Source organism: Mauremys reevesii, linkage group 8, assembly GCF_016161935.1.
Source record: "Mauremys reevesii isolate NIE-2019 linkage group 8, ASM1616193v1, whole genome shotgun sequence".
Taxonomy (NCBI): domain Eukaryota; kingdom Metazoa; phylum Chordata; order Testudines; family Geoemydidae; genus Mauremys; species Mauremys reevesii.
This window is the reverse complement of record NC_052630.1, coordinates 48,868,189-48,890,841: the sequence shown is the minus strand read 5'-3', so window position 1 is coordinate 48,890,841 and position 22,653 is coordinate 48,868,189. Positions and strand designations below refer to the sequence as shown.

The following is a 22,653-nucleotide window of genomic DNA, read 5'->3' as shown; positions in this document are numbered from 1 at the left end:
GATGTATTTTATGTGCGTTTCTCCCTTTCCTTCCTGAGGGGGCAACAGGCAAAGAACTGGTAGCAAAGACTAACAGACTGGCAACATGCATTCAGCAAGGGCCTGATCCAAACATCAGGGAGCATCATGCTGCTCAGAGGAGTGCAACAGTAATAACAGGAGCAGCATGATGGAGGCAATTCAGCATTTCAGAGGTGAAAAGATCCCTGTGAAGCAACTTGGAGAACTTCAGACTTGTCAACATTTTCCCCAAGTGCCCAGTAGATTCAGCTGAAGCCAGGGCTGCACAGATGGCCACAGACTTTATTAATATTTATATCACACTCATCCTGTCTCTCCCCTTCATTCCCCAACACAGATAGGATATATGCAAGGTCCCACTGTTGTACTGCCCAATACAGACCTTTAGTTGTATTCTCATAGTGAAAGAGATCTGCAACTGGACTGTTTCACTGGTACAGTTTCGTCCCCTGTTGTCCCCGAACTTATTTTGAGTGACTTTTTAGAAAGGTAGGTAATACACAGGTAATTTGATTAAAGTAATTCTCTTCACAACAAACATCCTCTTCCATGCTAAAAAACAAATAGAGCACTTATCTAGTAGCAGCAGGGAAGAACAGAAAATGGAGATGGATGTGAATGAGGACAACATTCAAGGACTCAATGTGCTCTTTGGTGAAACTCTGCAAATGACTGTCTGGGTACGTCTACACTACGGGATTATTCCGAATTTACATAAACCGGTTTAACAAAACAGATTGTATAAAATCGAGTGTGCGCGGCCACACTAAACACATTAAATCGGTGGTGTGCGTCCACGGTCCGAGGCTAGCGTCGATTTCTGGAGCATTGCACTGTGGGTAGCTACTCCGTAGCTATCCCATAGTTCCCGCAGCCTCTCCCGCCCCTTTGAATTTCCGGGTTGAGATCCCAGTGCCTGATGCGGCAAAAATCATTGTCGCGGGTGGTTCTGGGTAAATGTCGTCAGTCACTCCTTCCGCTGGGAAAGCAACGGCAGACAAGCATTTCATGCCTTTTTTCCCTGGATTGCCCTGGAAGATGCCATAGCATGGCAATCATGGAGCCTGTTTCGCCTTTTGTGACTGTCACCATATGTGTACTAGATGCCGCTCACAGAGGCGATTCAGCAGCGCTACACAGCAGCATGCTTTTGCTTTTGCATGATAGCAGAGATGGTTATCAGCCATATTGTACCATCTACCATACCATAAATTGGTAATAAGATGATCGTGGCTACCAGTCCTTTTGCACTGTTCCATTTGCTGCTGTCATAAGTGCCCCTGGCTGCTCTTAGCCAGGGGCGCAAAAGCCAAAATTGGGAATGACTCCCTGAGTCAATCCCTCCTTTTTGGTATCTAAAAATAGAATCAGTCCTGCCTAGAATATGGGCAAGTGTACTAGAGAACCACTGTATCAGAGAACCAGAGAGCACAGCTGCTGTGTGTCAGATCCTGCAGAAATTATGAGCTGTATTCTATTCACAGGGGGTGCTCCTGCAACAACCCCACCTGTTGATTCCGTTCTTCCCTCAGCCTTCCTGGGCTACCGTAGCATTGTCCCCCCACTTGTGTGATGAAGTAATAAAGAATGCAGGAATAAGACACAGTGACTTGTTAGTGAGATATGAGTGGAAGGCAGCCTCCAGCTGCTATGATAGTCCAGACAGGACAGTAAGGAGTGTGTAGGAGAGGAGCCCAGCATCCCTCTGCTAGTTCAGGGGCACTTGAATCTTTTCTTTACACATGAAGGGTGGGGGCTGATGGAGCTCAGCCCCCTGTTGCTATGATGACAATGGTAATCAGCCATATTGTACCATCTACCAGGAAAAATTAGGACCAGGCGCCCTTGATCGACCTAACAGATGCTAGTCAGCATGGTTACCAGTCCTTTTGCACTGCCCCATGTGCCAATAGGCTGATGACGAGGACGGATACCAGTCGTATTGTACCATCAGCCAGCCATAGCGTGGGGGGAGCAAGGATGTTGGTGTTGAGTGCTGCACCATCGCGTCTATCTGCAGCATTCAGTAAAGATAGGGTGACATGTAAAAGAGTCAAGAGAGGATTGTTTTCCCTTTCACTTCTGGGGGTGGGGGAGGGTGCGTAAATTGCCGAGCTATGCCCTGACCCACCGCGGACACTGTGTTTGACCCTAGAAGCATTTGGAGCTCAGCCAAGAATGCAAATGCTTTTCAGAGACTGCAGGAACTGTGGGATAGCTTGAGTCCTCCAGTCCATGAGCGTCCATTTGATTCTTTGGCTTTCCGTTACGCTTGTCACGCAGCAGTGCGCTGAGTCCCTGCTATGGCATCTGTCTGGAGATATTTAAAAAATGATTTTGAATTTCGTCTTCTGTAACGGAGCGCTGATAGAACAGATTTGCCTGCCCTTACAGCGATCACGTCCGCATCATCCATGCTCTTTCTTTGATTTTGATTTTTAACTGCATCACCACCCGTGCTGATCAGAGCTCCACGCTGGGCAAACAGGAAATATTCAAAAGTTCGCGGGGCTTTTCCTGTCTACCTGGCCACTGCATCCGAGTTCAGATTGCTGTCCAGAGCGGTCAGTGGTGCACTGTGGGATACCGCCCGGAGGCCAATACCGTCGATCTGCGGCCACACTAACCCCAATCCGATATGGTAATACCGATATTAGCCCTACTCCTCTCTTGAACATCTATCTGTTGTGGAAAAGGGCAGTATACTGGCCTAGCTTAACAGGCTAGGCTACACTAACACTACTGCTAAAGTAAAGTCTGCTCATAAAACCTGGGGGATTAAAGACCTGGTACATCTAAAGAGGGTGTTACTACTGCTAGAGTTCTGCAATTTAATTTTTAAGCTTGTTTAAAACAATTTTTCTATTCTATTAATACCAACACATTATGTTTGTGTGATCTTGCAGAATTCTGAAAGTTGTCAGTAAACCAACTGGAGAAATATAACAAATGGCCCAACTATGAGCTTTAATGCTCAAACAATTCACTGTACAGTGAAATGTTTTAGTACTCCAAACACTCAAAAATTAGAAATGCTCACCTCATGTCACCCATGAATTACTTTAACAGTAAAATAGTTCCCCCATCCTAACATATTTGTTTAAAAAAATTGGAATAATTTTAGCAAACATTAAGCTACAACTATTCAAGCAAAAACTTAAAATATGGGGAGTGTGAATGAAAAGTTAACACAGTAAACATATGCTCCCACTTCCTCCAGACACAATTCTCTTGCTCAGATTGAATGGGAAGCTAGAGGTGGATGGCATAAGTAGGGTAAGGACAGACATTGCCTGTAGAGGAAATGGATGTACAATGATGGAAGGAGGTCATAAATCAAGAGGGGAGACATATTCAAGTAAATATTTGTTCACCCCACTATCCAGGGCGTGGCTTTGATGTGGCTGGGAACAATGGCAACAGCTTCTGGCATCTCAACTGGCAGCAGCTGAGGCAGCGTTCCATGTACCTTTGCTCTTGCAATTCCAGTTGACTTCATCATGTGGGGGCTGCTTCTTTCTCCTCTACCTCCCTTCTTCCTCATACTGGATGGGGTGGGGGAGTGAGAGGATAACATGCTGCATCTGGACCTGACCTGCCACTGCCACTGGCTGATGTGGGTGGTGCTGGGCCAAGTGGAGCATGAGGGAGGGTTGATACAGTTTTCTGCCTGGACAGGGTAACCCTTGTGGGCTCCCTGTTTCAGCCCTGCCCCTCTCTTAATCTAGTTGCTGGGTCTCCAGTGATGATGTCAGCTAGGCTAATCACCAGTTTTGGCATCTGGAAAGGATTTTTCTCATATGGCAAAATTGGCAAACTACTGTGCAAGGTTTTGTTTTGTTTTTTTTTACCTTCCACCTGGCATTCAAGCAGTCTGGTTTTGGAGTTTAATTATTTCACCTTTGGCAGATTCCAGTGCAGTTGGCAGGTTAGAAAGGGTCCTACTGAGAGCGCTGTAATCTAGTGGCCTACTTGGGCATTGACCCTGGTCACAGCATAGCGTGGTGAGAGGGCGTGCTGATGTGTCTCATGCTGCTTGCAACTCCACATCTTCTCTCTCCTTCTCCACATTGGAGGCAGGAGACTTAGGCTTCCAGTCAGGGTCCCTTAGCAGAGCTGAGGGTGGTGAGAGAGCGTGACCTTTACAACCACACAGGTTTATAGTACATCAGGGTATACCACTTAAGAGATCTGCAGTGGAACAACCTTATTGGGTAGTTTGAGGTGGTTACCCAAGTTAGGTAATATTTTAAATAAGGTTGCGGCCTCTTCATTTATATAATATTATGGTGCATGTCACACTGTTTCCACATCCACAGCAAATAGTTTTCACAACCAGCCAGTTCTCTCCTTCCCTCCTGTTCCCCCTTTCCAATCTACAGACCCTAAAAAAGGAGAACCAGCAATCTCACTTCAGAGATGAGGGATCCTCTGGATGAATCTTTGCCAGATCTCCTCCCTGATGCTGCTCCTCTTTATGGGGTGATGTGATGGTAGATTAGAGCAATATTATTCTGGGCACATTGGCTCACCTGACTTGCAGATAGCAACAGTCCCTCTCCCTGCAGCCTCTGAAGCAAACATGGTCCACTGGACCTTTCCAGCCCTCTCTGCCTTGATCCCTAGCTTCGTCCTCACTTTCAGATAAAATCCTATAGGGGCCCTGCCCTACTTTCACTCAAAACAAGTTTTGTTTACTCATTGAACAAATGTCAGCTATGGAGCAAAAATCTGTTTGTAAAAACATTTGTACAAAAAGAGAAGACTCCACTCATGTATATTCATGAATAGCAAACACAAAAGGGTGCTAATCATGGAAAATGAAAAGTTGGTATATACTTCATTTAAATCTTAATAGATAATTTTCACCCACTCTTCATTCAGCATCATTCTCTTTACAGTTCACTAGTTTTACACCCACATTGATGACAAAGCCAATTAAATGCTGCACAATAGATAAGTGTTCCTAAAAATGTAAATTCCTTCAAAATGTACTGTACCATCTGAGTTTGACATCTCTATGAAAATGCAAAAAAGAGAAGTTTAAAAAAAAATGAGACGAGAGATACTTGGATATCTAGTGGGAGCAATTCATAACCCTTAGGGACCACAACAGTAAGAGTTCAAGTCAATCAACCTAAGATACAAAGGTGAAAACCTAAAACGTGATTTGCATCAGAACCCAGACACTGACGAGAAAAAAGGTCACAGAGGTTATCAAGGGCATAGGTAACTCCATCCCCCCTTGGAGACTTGATAAACCAACAAGGATACCTTAAAAAAATCAATATGCCATTTTATAGGTAACTAAGGTAAAGAACACAGGGCAGGTGTAATGTGATCACAGTGGTTCAATCTCATGATCAGGCTCATTTCTGCGCTCTGCACAAGCTACATGAATTTACTGTAATTTATTATTTAAAAGGTTAAATATCAATTTTACAAAGCATAAATTGAAGTGACTATATTTTAGCCTTTGATTAGATTAGCAGATAAAATTATCAAAATCACATTTTTAAACATTCCAGAAAGCCAACTGAGTTGAACCAGAGTTGATAGACCAGATTTTCAGAAGCGTCAATGCAGATACCAAAATGATTTATTTTTTAATATGTATAAGTGTTAGCACATCCATGCATATAATCCATTTGTCCTCAGAGTGCATGAATGAGGTCTGCAATGTAAGTTTCATGATTTACACACACTCTGTGCAAAAGTGTACAAAATGTTTGCCCACACAAAACTGAATGTGCAGAGATTAGGATTTTACAAATTTAGCCTAAAACAAAATTGAAGTTCCTAAAAAGAACCTCACTTAGGATCCCAAGATATCCTATGTGGTCTATTTCCATACAGGGGACTGGAAAATCCTCTCATTTTTGCTAGCTGTTTCTACTCATCATTCTGTTGGAGGAGTGGGGCTTGCCCCAAGCAGTAGTAGTGAAGGGAACTGGCCCAAAGAAATAGAGGTTACTTACCTGTATCTGGAGGTGCTTCAAGATGTGTGGTCCCTATCTGTATGCACACACACCATTTGCTTGAGTCCAGAAATTTTTAGTAAGCAGCGTCGTCTGTTGGTCCACATATCGCAATTGTTCTGCTTGTACTTCAAACAGAAAGTATTAAGGGCAGTGTGGACAGACACCTCTTCAATTCTTTTTCTTATCACAAATCTGGCTATCATCTGCAGCAGAGGGGATGGAGGGTTGGGAGGGAAATAAAGATAGGGACCACACATCTCAAAGAACATACAGTTACAGGTAAGTAACTTCCATTACTTTGAGTGACGATCCCTATGTATATTCCACACATGGGACATTAGTAAGCAGTAGTCAAACAGGAAGTGGGTGTGAGGATGCAGATGTTATGGCCTGTCTGTAATACAGCTGTCCCCTCAGCCGTCTCTTGCCAGAACAGTAGATCAAGGCATCGTGTCCTGTGAAGGTGTGTAAGGTGCTCCAGGTATACATATTTTTAGTAAAAGTACATCTTGAAAAGATGCCATTGCAGTTGCTTACGCTCTGGTGGAATGGGTTCTCACCCCATCAAGGAGAAGAATATGAAAAGGAGCTGGGAAGAGGGTTTGTGGTGGAGAGGAAAAACAAACTTGATTATGTAAAAAGTGACAGAGTCCTGTGGCACCTTATAGACTAACAGAAGTATTGGAGCATAAGCTTTCATGGGTGAATACCCACTTTGTCAGACGCATGGGGGTATTCACGCGTCTGATGAAGTGGGTATTCACCCATGAAAGCTTATGCTCCAATACTTCTGTTAGTCTATAAAGTGCCACAGGACTCTTTGTCACTTTTTACAGATCCAGACTAACACGGCTACCCCTCTGATACTAAACTTGATTATGTAGCTTTGGTGGATGATGTCTAGTACCCACTTGTCTGTAGTTATTGTTGCCCAGCTGAAGGCAGAGTGTGTGGGGTTGGGTGGTGGCTGTGGAGATAGAAGTAGCCATATATCTGGATCTTTGAGCTCTTAGCTTCTTACGTGGGAGTTCATATGGGCATTGATGATAAAATGCCTGAGGAGGTGGTCTGGGCCTATAGGGTTGCTTGGGGCTGTGTGCCAGGATGGCCCACCTTGTAGTTGCTGCTCCCTGAGGGCTCTACTGGCTCTGGAGCCAGGGGCAGGGAGGCTCTTACCAGCTGCCAGAGCAGTCAAAAAGGTCTGGGAGCTGAGGAGCAGTCACAATCCTGGGCAGCAGCAGCAGGACATGGGGGAGCTCTGTGGCTGCCTGCTGCATGGCACCAGCCAGAGCAGAAACCACCCTGCAATGCCGAGCTCCAGCTTCCCACCTCCGACCTGGCCTGGGGAGAGGGGCAGGGGGAGAGAAGGAGGTGAAGGGAAGGTGTGGGGTTGCCCCCGGGACTGCCTCGCAGTGGGTAAAGAGCAGCAATTTGGGGGGGGAGCAACTCTGCCCCTGGGCTCAGGACTTCAGCCCCACAGGGGGATGCCGGGGCTCATGGTTTCACAGTCACAGAACTCCACAGCCCAGTTGAAACAACTCGTGGCCAGTTGAGAACAGCTGTTTTAAAGTGTACAAGACTCATTGGTCTTCTCACTAAAGAGGTTCTAGTCATCAAAAGGAAGGTTCTCGATGTTATTCTGGTCTTCCCTGAGATACCCCTAGGATTTACAGGGAATTATAGACCAGTCAGCTTAACTTTGGTACCTGAAAATATAATGGAGCAAATAGTCAGTTTGTAAGAACCTAGAAGATAAGGTGATATGTAACAGTCAAGCTGGAAGGCCATATCGAGTGAGGTCCCATCGGGATCTGTCCTGGGCCAGTTCAATTCAATATCTTCATAAATTATTTGGATAATGGCATAGAGAGTACACATATAAAGTTTGCTGACAATACCAAGCTGGAAGGGGTGGAAGCGCTTTGAAGGACAGGATTAGAATTCAAAATTATCTTGACAGACCAAGAAATAGTCTGAGTTAAACAGCATGAAATTCAAAAAGGAGAAACGCAAAGTACTACACTCAGGACGGAATAATCAGTTGCACAAATACAAAATGGGAAATGACTGCCTAGGAAAGAGTACTGCAGAAAAGGTCCAGGGGTGACAGTGGGTCACAAACTAAATATGACTGAGTCACAGTGTAATACTGTTCTAAAAAAAGCAAATATTCTGGGATATGTTGGCAGAAGTGTTGCATACAAGACAAGAAGTAATTCTTCTACTCTACTCAGCACTGATAAGGACTCAACTGGAGAATTGTGTCCAGTTCTGGAAAGATGTGTACCAAGGAGGAGCAACAAAAATGATGAAAGGTCTGGAAAACATGACCTGTGAGGAAACATTGAAAAACTGGGTTTGTTTAGCTGGAGAAGACTAAGTAGGGGGCCTGATGATAATAGTCTTTAATTATGTAAAGCTTGTTATAAAGAGAAGTGTGATAAATTGGTCTCTTTATCCACTGAGGACAGGACAAGAAAGTAATGGGATTAAATTGCAGCAAGGGAGATTTAGGTTAGCCATTACAAAAAACTTCCTAACTATATGGATGGTTAAACTTCTGAACAAATTAACTAGGGAGGTTGTGGACTCTCCATCTTCGGAGATTTTTAAGAACAAGTCAGACAAACACCTGTGAAGGATGGTCTAGATAATCCGTAGTCCTGGCCTGAGTACAGAGGGTTGGATTAGATGACCAATTAAAGTCTCTTCCAGTCCTACATTTCTATGATTCTATTCTATAATTACAATCATGACTCATGTCTCATGACTACAGCTGTGACAATGGCTCTAGAGGCAGTAACAGCAGCATCTACTGTCACTTGAAGTGACATCTTGGCCACCAAACTGCCTCCATTAGTAAGGGCTTGGAACTGGGCCCTAGCTTCCCGGGGAAGTCTGTTTTTAAAGTCTGAAAATTTGGCATAATTCAGAAAATCATATTTCGCTAACAATGCCTCATAGTTAGCAGCTCTGAATTGGAGACTAGCCGATGAGACGTTCCTACCCAAAAGGTTGAGATGTTTGCACCCTTGTCAGCTGGTGTAGTCTTAGGGCAGGTCCATACACACCGCGCAGGTCGACGCGGTGAGTTCGACTTCTCAGAGCTCGAACTATCGCGTCTAATCAAGACGCGATAGTTCAAACTCCCCGCGCGCTCCGGTCGACTCCGGAACTCCACCGCGGAGTCGACCTTGGAGCCATGGAGTTCGACCCCGCCGCGTCTGGACGGGTAAGTCAGTCGAACTAGGGTACTTCGAGTTCAGCTACGCTATTCGCGTAGCTGAACTTGCGTACCCTAGTTCGACCCCCGCCCCTTAGTGTAGACCAGGCCTTAGAGTAGTCTGGTCCTTTGTGCAGCCACTTGAACCACTAAGGAGTTGGGAACTTAATGAGCAGAAGAAACTTCTGACACTTCATCTGGCACAAAATATGATTTCTCAGCTCTCTAGGGTAGGGGTACACCAATCTGGTGGGTTCCAAAATGGTTGGTTAACTGCAAGGACCACCTTCAAAGGGCCAGAGGCCTGGAGGATGTCCAATAGGCCCTGTTGTGTGTCCTGAACCTCTTCAAGGAGATATCTGGAGCTCCATTGCCACATTCTGCAACAATTCCTGTACTGCTTTTGGTCATCAGAGAGGGAGATGATGGAGCAACCTCCTCTTTCAATGAGACTGATATACCCACCAGAACAACTGGATCCAACTTGACCTCCTCTTAAATTCTGACGGAGCCAACTGGAATGGTTAGGAGAAGACAGTTGGTATGATTCCTGCAGAGATCCACAATGCCTACTATATGGATCCCACAGGTCCCAGTAACACCAGTATGGATCAGCCAGAAGGGGAAGAGTGTAAGACATCCGATACCAGTGGTCCCTGGGGTAGCTGCATTTGGAAGCAGGCAGAGAGTTCCAATACCTTCTTTGGTCTCGTTTCCCTTGTGAGAGAAGGTGGGAGAGGGAGCTTCATCTGGAGTGTCAGTCACTTGATAAAATGATAGGCTCATGTTCTACCAGTAGTGCCAATGATACATGGGGAAGGATGTTCCAAGTTGTGGACATAGTAGGGAAAAATATTCTTCCCCACAGGGTGGTCTCCCCAGATGTAAGTATATTTCTAAATGAGCCACGCATGAGAGCAAGGGAGCTTGTGGGCAGGACAGACTGAAGACATCCTCCAGCGAGGTAAAGGCTTTGGTCTTCCTTAGTGTTTTGAGGGCTCCTGAGGAGTGGATCAGTGGATCCAGGTAATGCAAATGTCTTGTGTTCCAGAGATCTGGCATGGAGAATCAGAGGTGGATTAAGGTTTTGTGGGGCCCTGGGCCAGAACACACCTTCTGCCTGCAGCCCCACCACCGTTCCACCCACGGCCCCACAAAGTCCTGCCCCCTCACCTGGGCCCTGAGGCTTTAGCAGGGAGCCAGATCTCCTCTAGTCCCGGGAACACAACAGGGGTCAGGGCATTGGGGCTTCCTCCACTGCCCCGCATTTCTGTGGAGCCTGGGCAGGGAGCAGGCTGCTGCCCCTCCCCAGCCAGGCTCTCTCCCAGGCAGCTCTGCAGGCAGTGTTCCAGCATAGCTGGAGAGGCTTTGGCCCCACCCCTTCCTCTCCGGCTCTGAGTCTGGCCCCGTCCCTTCCTCTCTCTGCCTGGGAGGCTGCTGGGGAGCACTGGACTCTCCATGCCGTCCCAGTCATTTAGCAGGGTTGAGGCATGGGGTCTTCTCTCGCTCATGCACCCGGCGCTGCTGCCAGGAAGTGGGGTCGGGGCAGTGTAGAGACTTCCCCTGCACCACCCAGTGTTTGTCTGCTGGGGGCAGACTGCCCATTTTTCAAGGGTCTCCCAATTGGCCAGGGCCCCTGGGCACAGGTCCTGTGGGTCCAGCTGATAATCCATCACTGCGAGAACATTGGAGCCATCAGATGGGATCCCAGCATTGAACTCCTATACAGAACTGTTGGGTACCGCTCATTAGGTTTGCAGGATGGAGCTGGACCAGTATGATTGGATCCTTCTTCCTTCACGCCTGTCCTTCTAGGACAGAAGGTTTATGCAGACTTAATTCTTTAGAACCCATACGTGAGGACTCACTTGACTTTGACATGATGGGGAGGAATCCTCTCTCTTAGAAGCAGATCTGGCCAGAGATCTGTTCTTATGCCTATGTCCATGTCCCCCTCTCTTGTGGGAGGGTTTCTTAGACTTAAGAGCTTTTGCCTCAACTCTGGAGGTCATGCTCAGATGTCTGCTGCTCATAGTTTGAGGCCGTTGTACAGGGAAAGTCTCTCCAGCCTGAATCTGAATGAGATTTCATGTCCTGCTCCATGAGGTGCTTCTACAGAAAAAGCTCTTGTCTCTTATGAGTTTAGAGAGAGAAGGAGCAGCAGATGTTGCACTTGGTGGCAATAAGAGTCTCCCCAAGGCAATAAAGGCAGTGCTGGTGGCAGTTGCTGATGAAAAAGGAACTGGTGCAGGAGAGAATTCTTGAACACCGGAACTCTTGGCATAGTCCCTCTTCAAAAGGAGAAGCTCCCTGGGGCAGGAAGACCTAAACTAATTACACTAACTATAAAAACACTAAGAACCTAAACTATGTGCAACTATTTATAAATTATATTTATGGGTTCACAATAAAGAAAGATCAAAGTGGACAAGGAGGATTCTGGCTCCATCCATGCGGTGGTAAGAAGGAACTGGAGAGGTGTCAGTTCACACTACCCTTTATAGTCTGTTTGGAGTACAAGGAGAGTAACTGCACATCCCAGAGCAATGGACACTGCTTACCAAAAAAATTCTGAAGCCAGGCACATGGTACACATGCATACCCAAATGTGGAATACATATAGAGACCATCAATCGAAGAAGAACCCATAGAATCCCACCAAATACTCATGAATATCAGGATATCCACAGAGGGCCACGGTCATTCATAGAAAAGCCCTATGCTGCAAAGATCATCATACAGAACTTGCTGCAGATGGAAACTATCCCTTAGTGCTGAAGGGAAGAAGGTTTGACAGAGAGAAGGGAGAATCCACTCATATAATGCTTACCCAGTCCACCATATCTTGCACCTATTTGTCCTGTGGTTTTGGAAGAAGAAAGAATATGATGCTGCATAGAGCACCCATCCACCCTTGACCTGGATCACAAATGAGTTCCCACAGACAAATGTTCATGGGGTTGGGGAGACTTGAGTGCAGGAGAGAGAAGAAAGGATGTCATGCAGCTAGGACCCCAACTCCAAACTACTGTTACAAAATAATTCTGGAAGAGAAGCAGCCATAAAATTCCAAATTTCAACATTTGACATGAAAAATTCACGTCATACAACTCCAGGTAGGTTTGCATCCCATGGAAATGCTTTGTATTTAAATATTAACTTTTTTTAAACTGAGAATTCACACTTGAATCACTAACTTTACAGTATGACCATAAATCAAATTAAACTATCGTGTGTTACATCACTCAGAGCAAGAAAAAAAATTTAATATATTGTACTCAATTTTTCACCAGTTAAAGAAGGGATTAGAAACTATCCAATAGCATAATAATATTGCTGCAGGAGTTGATTAAATGTATTTCTAATAACGGAAAGGTTAACTTGCAATGCAGTAAGAATGGTCTAATGTTAGAGAACAGAATGTACAACCTGTAAAAATGAGATATTGACTCATCTCAGATGTAATGGTTTTTTTTAAGTGAAATGCTTTGGATTTGCACTCATTAGAAGCTGCTATATAAAAAAGTTAAATCTTGTGGGACTGCAACTAAGGTTTCAGTCTGATAGAGAGTAATCTTGTCCTATGTTCAAAGACTGTCCTCATGAATTTAACATTTTTTATATTTTATTTTTTATTTTTATGACAACAATAGGAATTAAAAGGCAAAGCATATTTAAGTTTTGTTTGGTTGAAGGAGGACCCAACAATAGCAGTCTATTCTGGGGTTCTGATACAGTTCTTATGAATTAAATAAAATATCAGCTATTTTTAATTTGTATTAACCAACGGTTCTGATGTAATTTATTAGTTCTTATGTAATTTCCACAAAATAGAAATTCATTCTGAGATACTACTCTCCCCCACTAACTCTGCTTCTGTAACTCCTTGATTCTCTCATCCTCATTTCTCCTGCCCCAGAGATAGGGCCGGCTCCAGGGGTTTTGCTGCCCCAAGCAGAAAAAAAAAAAGAAGCCGCGATCGCGATCAGCGGGAGCTCTACCGCCGCCACTTCCCAAAGCATTTAAGTCCCATGAAACTTATCATAAGTTACTTAGGCACTTTTGAAAATGTTACCCATAAAAGTTCAAGATCTGCCCTTGAATTCAAAATGTCACGCTTTTAGGGTTTTTTTTTCTTTCGGTGGCAATTCGGCGGCTGGTCCTTTGCTCTGAGAGGGACTGAGGGACCTGCAGCCGAATTGCCGCGGCCGCCCCAAGCACCTGCTTGCTGGGCTGGCGCCTGGTGCCAGCCTGCCCAGAGACCATGGTGATGCCACTGAGGTTCTTTCCTCTTGCTGTTTCCTGTCCCTCCCCACTCCACAACTTTTCTTCTTTCAAAGTCAACTTCATAAATCTTTGCAGTGTTGTTGGAGCCACACTGGCCTCAGAGTATGACACACACAAGGTGGGTGAGATAATATCTTTTATTGGACCAACTTTTGTTAGTGGAAAGTACAAGCTTTCGAGCCACCCAAAGCTCTTCTTCAAGTCTGGGGAAGGAAATCAGAATGTCTGCACTAAATACCAGTTGGGACAGACTAAATGAAGTGGGCAATTGGGGGATAGACCATTATGCATAAAAGGTTTGAAGTGGGCAATTAAGGATAGAAGGCAAGTATTGAAAAATAAGATATGGAGTGATCGCTTTATGAAAACTGTTCATGCACAGGTAATGTGGTGTTTTTGTCTTACTGTATTTTTTGTATTTTACCATACTGTGAGATGATGATCAGATCATTTTACATTGCTCACTCTGTCCTTACCTTCTCTCTCTTTCTGGGCCCTCCAATCCATAAATCTCTCAGATTTCTCTGCAGCTTTCAGACCCCTCCATCACTTTGATCTCCCTCTCATCTTTGAATTTCATGGTGTCTACATGTAACACCAACCTCTCCTCCACGTCTCAATCCTCACATGCTATTACTTTGTTCTTATTTCTGGAGAGTGAAGCCATCTCAAAAGAGTCCGAGGACCAGGGGACTTATGCTACACATTTTTTCTTCCCTCCTGAAGTTCTACCTCTACCCCTCAGCTTGTGAGCAAAAAAAATTAAACTTCACCTCCCTAGTAAGATCCACGTATGTTTAATCACATTCCAATATGGCTCCGATAGCACAGTCCCTTCCTTCTGCACCAGCATCAGTGCAGAGACTCATGCTTTCATATCTGGGAAATGCCCAATTCAATTCCTGGTGTGTCAGCCATGGTGGAGGCCTAATCATCTTTAAGAAATCTGTTGCTATAGCAAAAGGCTGACTGTTCCTTAGTTTTCCATTCAGCATTGCATTTCAGGAAATCATGAGAATTTTCTAGAAGATGACTGTCCTTTGAGTAGATACTTCTTCCTTATCAAGCTGCTGTCTCCAGGAGTGTCACCTGACTAATAAAGTGTTACTTATTTCATTTTTTATTAAAAAGGATGAATCACTTTTTGAAGACTATTCTTTGCCAATTTACAAAAATATAAAAGTTTACTTAGGAAAACAGTGTCATTAAAGTTGGCTCTAAATAAATTCAACTTTTTGTATAATTTTGGCACATTTGTAAAGAAAACTTTATTTATCATCTATTTCCTACTTCTGAACTACTTTCTGAAAGCACTGAATATTAAGTATGACTTTATGTGGGCAACAGCAGGGAGCCCCACTTTTTGAAATCATACAAAACTATAACAAGAGAACCCAAAAGTCATCATTGCAAAAACAGTTTCATGACTGGGAGATACAAAGGTGACAAGTTAATTCACGAAATTATTTACACCTACCGTATATTCCGGCGTATAAGACGACTTTCTATATTAAAAAACAACCCCCCAAAATCAGAAGTCGTCTTATACGCCGGGTATAACAGCGGGCGGCTGGGATTTAAAAGGCTCTGGGCTCCCCGCCGCAGCGGGCAGCCCAGAGCCCTCTGATTCCCAGCCGCGGCTGGGATTTAAAAGGCTCTGGGCTCCCCGCCGCAGCGGGCAGCCCAGAGCCCTCTGATTCCCAGCCGCGGCTGGGATTTAAAAGGCTCTGGGCTCCCCACCAAAGCGGGCAGCCCAGAGCCCTCTGATTCCCAGCCGCGGCTGGGATTTAAAAGGCTCTGGGCTCCCCGCCAAAGCGGGCAGCCCAGAGCCCTCTGATTCCCCACCGCGGCTGGGATTTAAAAGGATCTGGGCTCCCCGCCGCAGCGGGCAGCCCAGACCCTCTGACTCCCCGCCGCGGCTGGGATTTAAAAGACGACCTCGGAAGGGGGGGTCTTCTTATAGGGCGAGTATAGCCCAAAAACCTATATTTTAACTCTAAAATTAGGGGGTCGTCTTATACGCCCCGTCGCCCTATACGCCGGAAAATACGGTAGTTGCTGTATATCAACTTCATATCAAAAGAGCACTGAGCTGGTGGACTGATTCAGCAGAAACAAAAAACAGACGGTAGTTGCTGTATATCAACTTCATATCAAAAGAGCACTGAGCTGGTGGACTGATTCAGCAGAAACAAAAAACAGACCTAGTCATCAAGGATTGTCTTCAAAGGGTAGCAAATATCATTAGAAATCAAAACAAATTAACTAAAAAATAATACCTTACCCCTTTCCCTAATCAATCTAATCTTAGGACCTCAAGTGTGGAACCCTGCCTTTCCATGAGCAGTCTCCAACTATATCCTAAGCAACTAATTTATACTCTTTCCCCCAAGTATCTGTGTAGAGGAGGAGGAAACTGAGGTTAACATCTTTTACAATTCAGTGACCTTACACCAGGACCAATTTTGGCAAACTATAGAACCCACAGTGGAAGGAAAAACAGAGAGAATCAGTTCAGCTGCAACCATTGCAACAGTAATGAGCAACAGTTTCATTTTTTGCCATAGTTCAGTGCCTACTTATTCTTCATTCCTCCATTACACACTATAAGGAGTGAATGTGAAAAACCCTGTGCTGTACTTCTTATGCCTGAAAACTGCTTCCCTCCCCAGCTACCTCCCAGCCTTCCAAAAAGCAGATCTGCTCTGTTCTAAGTAGTAGTTCTCAGGAAGTTTGGCCAGGTATGTGAGGAAACAGCAGCATGGGGCAGATACTTGAACTTCAAGTTTGGGTCTTAGATGACCAGAAGAGGTGAGGGAGAATTGTCTTTTCCTCACTAGTTACCAGCTACCTGACTTCATTTCATGTTGCCCCTCATGGGGGTCTTTTAAGTCTCCAGCCTCCTAGCTATTTCATATTCTCCCTTTTCTAGAGGATGCCTCCAGACCCCCCACTTTCAGGTGCGTCATGCTCCCTCTATCTAGGTGCATCCTCTAGGGTTCTTTCCTGGCCACTGATGGCTCTTTGTCTGGGCACTTCTGTCAGGGCAAATTTAAATGGGGGGAAGAAACGAAAAAATGATTACAAAGGAGGCCCCTATGAGTGTGCTTGAACCAGCTATGCCTTGCTCCCTGTCAAAATTACACATTAATAATTCACTCTCCCACTACTTTACCATGCATTATGAACATGAGCACAGATACCCTAATACATTTCACTTGAGACCTCTTCCAACAACATAAGAGAAAGTTTAGTCAATATACATCTGAATCTCTTTTTAGTTATAGTCTGAATTAAGCAACCCTGTTAGCAAGGTAAGGCAATTTAGTGTGGAGGTTCAACGCATTCTTTTGCTTTGACACGCAAACTGTTAATATTAATTAAATAAGACTAAGCAGGGGAACATTTCTGTGCCACCTCCAGCTCCCAGGTTTGATGACTGAGCTGACAGAAATATGAGCTGCAGTGCTAGTGATAAAATGTAATGAAAATGTATGTTAGGTTGATATGAAAAATTCCTAAATGGCCACTGTATGATTTTGCAGAGATCTTTAAAAAAGACAAACTGGAAGTTAGTGTCATGAAACCAAGGCACCAGTAAGAACAAAGGTATGGTTTATTTATTAGAAAAACATGATCCCAATTTTCTATAAGGTCTTGCTCTTATAACACAATGAAATGTATTTCCCATTCACATTAAAATGCTAATGACCTTAAAAACAGGATGGGAAGAAAATCCACACATCTGTCAATAGAACAGCAGCACAAAAGTCCTACTGAACCACTCTCTTCATATATGGACTGAAAGAATATTCTGTCTTATTTCTTAAAGTAACATTTCCATTCCTAATCATGGCATGAGTCATCTAGCTCACAAAGGACCACAGGATGCTTAGTCCTGGGGTTGGCAGAAATTGAGATAGCTGCAAAGGGTAAGCAAGCAAGATGAGGATGCAAATAAGACATCATACACTTTTATGGAATTATATAAATAAATAATATTGCAGGCTTCAAATGTCATACAATGAATCATGAGGAAAATGATGGAGCTAATGGAGTGGGGAACAGCACTTCACAAAGAATAAAGAACAACCCCTCAGAACCCATACATGGATGAACTAACTGTTAGCCAATGAGGTGGGAAAATCCCTACAACATATAATATATGCCATAGCCAGGACCAGGTTAAAAAAAAAAGGGGGGGGGAGAATATGGAGCCAGGTATTTTTGGCCCCTGACCCTAAACAGAAATTATACAAATAAATAAATCTTAGTTCAAGATCTAAAATACAATTATTATTATTATTTGGAAATTTAAACTATTATATTTTTCCCTCATAATAATTAATAATCTGCAGAAGAAGGTACACAAGAATAGCAATGTATGTAGAACAACTGGCAGTGACTCATTTAATCTGCACATCTAGCAGGATGGATAACTTCTAGGCAAGTACTCTAAATGCAGTTTCCATGAGAACAGTGTTACATCGTAATGACATTTTAAAATGAGGATTATTTCCTTTGCAAGTATTTTGAATTTAACATATGGAAACTAATATTAAGTTTAACTTACCATTTTATTTTTCCTGCTATGCAAACCTCTATACTATTATTTACTCTATTTTTAAATAGAACTGTTTTACACAACATCAAGAGGGCAAGATCTAGAGAATACTTATTCTCTAATAGCACAGTGTTCATTAAATTCTGGAACAATCACTTGTTATTCTCAATAATAGTCACTGGAAAAAAAGGAATAAATAGTGCAACAGTAATTATTGAAGCCTGCTCCATCAAACAAGCTGCTGAAAGGACACTTACTATACATATAAAATATATTCAGGATAGATTGCTAGCATGAAGAAAAAAAATCCATAAAATTTTTAAGTTACATAAACATGATCCATAGGCACCAGGGATTGAGTCAGAAATCATTACTACTGTAAACAGTGAAGAGCTTCCTGGCATCGCTGTTAATTATGAAAGCTCTTTCTAGAGAATAATGGACTCTGATTGGAAGAAAAACCCTTTAACAGAAGCTTGCTATCTTGCTAGCCTAACAGGTGAGGAGGAATGGTAAGTTTTGGTGTACAGTGCTGTATGGATGCACCCTGTCTGCTGCTACATCTGGATAAAACAGCCTAGATAGGACAGTCAAAAAGTGTCGGACACTACTGCTGGTAGTGAAGATGCACTAGTTGTGAATGACAGGTGATTTGGGGGGCGGGGAGGGCGCTATCATAATACATCCCTGATGGACACAAATAGGAAGAAAACAATATGGGAATAAAAGGCAGAAAAAATATGAAAAAAACCCAGCATATACGGGAACTGTACATGTTCATTTTACTCTTACCTTCTTCAGCCTCATCCTCCTGTGGCGATAGTGGACCCCCTCTACTTGTTGGACTGACTGATTCATCATCTCTCTCAGACTCCCGCTGCAGACTTACAACTTCATAAATTGCATCTCCAGCATTTGTGTGGCTTTTCCCTTCAGACTAAAAATAAGGAAATGAAATGAGTTTTGATGTTAGGCTCTTGCTATTCACCAACTCCATGTTTCTTCTGGTTTCTTCAAATAGGATTAAACCAAGGACTGATACAGTAATTTGGGGGCAAGACAAAGACTCCATCCAATTTCAATGGAAATTACACATGTGGATTGAGATTAGTATATGACACTGCTGAACGTAATTTGAGGAAGATGAAAAACAGCAATGAAAACAGGTAGAACAATAATTATTGTTAAAGCTCCTTCCGCAACAACCTTTATGTATTTGAGGAATTATAACACAAACTTTACAATTTAAATTTAACAAACTGAGACAGGGAGGGGACTGCTCTAAGAAAAAATTGCAAAGAACAGACAGGAAAAATATTGTGATAATAAAAATAAGTACCAAACATTTTTGAGAAACCAAGTTTTTTAGGCATTTTGGAGAATGTTGAGAGTTGGCAGTAGGTAGCATGTTCCATATCATAAGGATTATAACACCCACTGTATAAGCAACGGGCTAAGAAAGGATCCTTAGAAGTAGATTGTGTACAGTGCATATATTCACCTGTGCTCCAGGGACCACAATATCTTCCGTTTAATCCCAGGAGCCCTTTAGGATTTGTAATCAGTGTATTTATGTTTTACCAGTAGCTGAAATTTAGTTGGAATGCCTGAGCTCAATATCCCTAGTTATAACAATTTGGGGAACAAGGCACTCTCACTGGAGGGCACTTGACACTCAAAAGTAGCTTCATACCTGACTGTGCCAGAGTTTGATAACTTTCAAGACACACTGAAAGGAATACATTTTCTCACATACTTTATTTAGCATGGATGAGGTGTGACAAACAATCTATTAAAGACCCATCAAATTCTTTTGTTGATCAAAACAACTTGTACTTCATATTTTTAAAAATGTAATGTACTTAAATCTTGAGCACTGGATAAATGAATTTTATAGGATTTTATAGAAGAAAAAAGATCAATAAAATAGCTCTTTAGTTTGTCCACATTAAATCTTGGAAGAGAAGAGAACCAGACAACAGGACTGTTCCTAGATGTCTCCTCTCCAACATGTGCCCCAGCTGCTTTGCTTCCCAGAAATCACAGAACAGTATATACATCTCTCCTTACTGCCCACTCCCACTTTAAAAAGATTCTTCTCTGATGTACTCATTATTTGAAAAGTACAGTGATTTATGTATTTTCATATGGTTGTACAATAATAAAGCCAAATAGCTGCTATTAAGTGAACTGGAGATAAAGTAAAGCCAAAAAGTACATTTTAAGACCAGTTATTTTTTTCAGCCTGCTTCATTCTTTGCAAACCTTACATAATCAGAGTTAAAATAAAGTCATTTTTCAAACAGGCTAATAATGTCAAGTCAGCCTCAAAAATCAAATGAAAGTAGTCTTACGGAGGTGGTGTTAAATTTGTCTCAGAAGCATAGTGTTAACCATGTGAGAAAAAAGGAATATCCAATAAAGGATACGTGAAAGAAAAAATTACCAAGGATTAGAATAAGATATTACTGTTTCCTCTGTCAGAAAAAAAAATAAGAGTGACATATGAAAACCTGCTGTGTAAAACCAAGGCACTGACCACTTGTCACTTATGAGCCCCTGGAACCTTTAATTTTTTTTTTTAAAGGGGGGGGTGGAGGAGGGAGGAGAGCACTAACTCCAGCTTGCTGGCCAATTTCCACCCACAATAATTAACATCTTCCACTCTAAATACCTCCTGTAGTTTCAGTTCCAGTTGGTGGAACTGTTCCATGGGGTAGTGTAAATCGGGACTGTCTGTGGTTGGACAAAATCAAGCGTTTCCCCCCTACTCTGATCAGTCCATCACACCTGTTTCTATTATAACCATTCCATGTTGGGAAAAAGCAAGGCATGGCTCCTCTTCTCTCTCTCTCCGAGTATCAGACAATTTTTCATACAGTTCTGGAAGTGCGGGGTGAAATCTGGGCTACAGTTTATAATTTAGATCCATTACCCTTGTGATTAGTAAAATACAGCAGGGAGAAATTTGGTCCATTATCAACGCATACACGTTTCACCTCCCAGGATGTCAGTATCAAGTAATTGCAAGGCCCCTGGTCAAGCAATTATGTCGACTCTGATAATCTCATCATTTATCAAAGTCTCAGACATTCCTTTTGGAGATATAGAGAGGGGTGTTATTGAGAACATTGCAGTAGTACAGCTTTAGCATTACTCTGAGGACTTGGGATAGTATTCAGAAATCTGTTTAAATGTCCTTTTCATTTTTTAAAAATGTGTTTGTCTGAAACTCAAGACACATATAAACAAACATTTAAAAAAATACATTAAGAACATCAGATTAGCCCACTGCCAACATTTCGGACTCTTCTAACCACCAAAAATGCCCCCTCAATCTACTTCCCACTGATACCCTTAAAATCACCTCAAAAAAAGGCAAAGATTTCATTGAAACATGCCCTGCTGACTCAAGTTTACTTGGACCAAGAAAGAAGCTGTATTTTAAGATACGTATCAAGCAAATGTAAATAAAAAGGATTATAGTATGCGCTCTTTAAAACTGGAAAGGGCAGCAGTCTTCCACATTTTCACATACAGTGGAATTTATAAAAAAAAAAAATTTCACTTATCTCTATTGTAAAACTGAAGAGCAGGAGTGCCAAAGAAAACAGCTTGCATGAGACTGATTTAGTCAGGTGGGCATTTAGTGTAGTCTGTGCCTTTACTTCTTAGTAAAAACATCACTAGCTGTTCAGCATTAATTGTTTTATCCCTCAGTAAGGTGACAATTGTCATTTTAGTTTAGGATCAGCAAAATTAAGTCAGTCCTATTCATTTAAGTCAACCACAGGGGTTGTGGTTCCACTGCAGTACAACACAAATTAGAAGATCAGACTCCACTTTTCAGATCTTGAGCGAATATCAATATAATGTGTAAGTCTCTAGAGAAAATGGATCAATGTTTATTGCAGGAGTATGAAACTCTACATAATTCCAGAATGAACTGAATAATAATGGGAAGCTGCAAGTAATTGGGTGTCAGCCATGAGAGAAGAACCATCGGGAGGACCTTTGGATTCTAATCTACTGAACATTATTCAATAAATCTTACACATATTTAGGCCTGGTTTACACTGAGGGGTTGAAGGGGGAGAGGGGGAGAATTGATCTAAGATACGTAACTTCAGCTACATGAATAACGTAGTTGAAGTCGACGTACTTAGATCTACACACCGCGGTGTCTTCATTGAGGTGAGTCAACTGCTGCCGCTCCCCCATCAACTCCGCCTGCACCTCTCATGCCAGTGGAGTACAGGAGTTGACAGGAGAGTGCTCAGGGGGTTGATTTATCACATCTAGACTAGACGTGATAATCGACCCCCGTTGGATCAATCGCTACCCACCGATTTGGCGGGTAGTATAGACATATCCTAAGAAGCATATGCACCCTTCCACTGCATGGCAAGGACGGATGCAAAATCATGTTAATCACACACACACAGTCCTGGGAAAGCCACACAGAGGGAATATGCAGTATGCTGCATCTTGGGTCCACCTCCCCTAGGTTGAACTACACCGTCCTTTCATACAAATAATGCCAAACAGAGTTCTGGGGGTGCTAATGAAGTGAAATA

The 22,653-nt window shown here is 43.0% G+C and overlaps 1 protein-coding gene across 2 annotated transcripts in view; it reads right to left on the bottom strand.

Annotated features, from left to right (window-relative positions):
- Positions 1–22,653, bottom strand: part of RABGAP1L (RAB GTPase activating protein 1 like) — a 542,116-nt gene that overhangs the window by 415,925 nt on the left and 103,538 nt on the right. For both annotated transcript variants that reach the window (XM_039484970.1, XM_039484969.1), the window contains exon 11: positions 18,869–19,013. In XM_039484970.1, the coding sequence (XP_039340904.1) occupies positions 18,869–19,013 (145 nt within the window). The remainder of the gene's footprint in view (positions 1–18,868; positions 19,014–22,653) is intronic.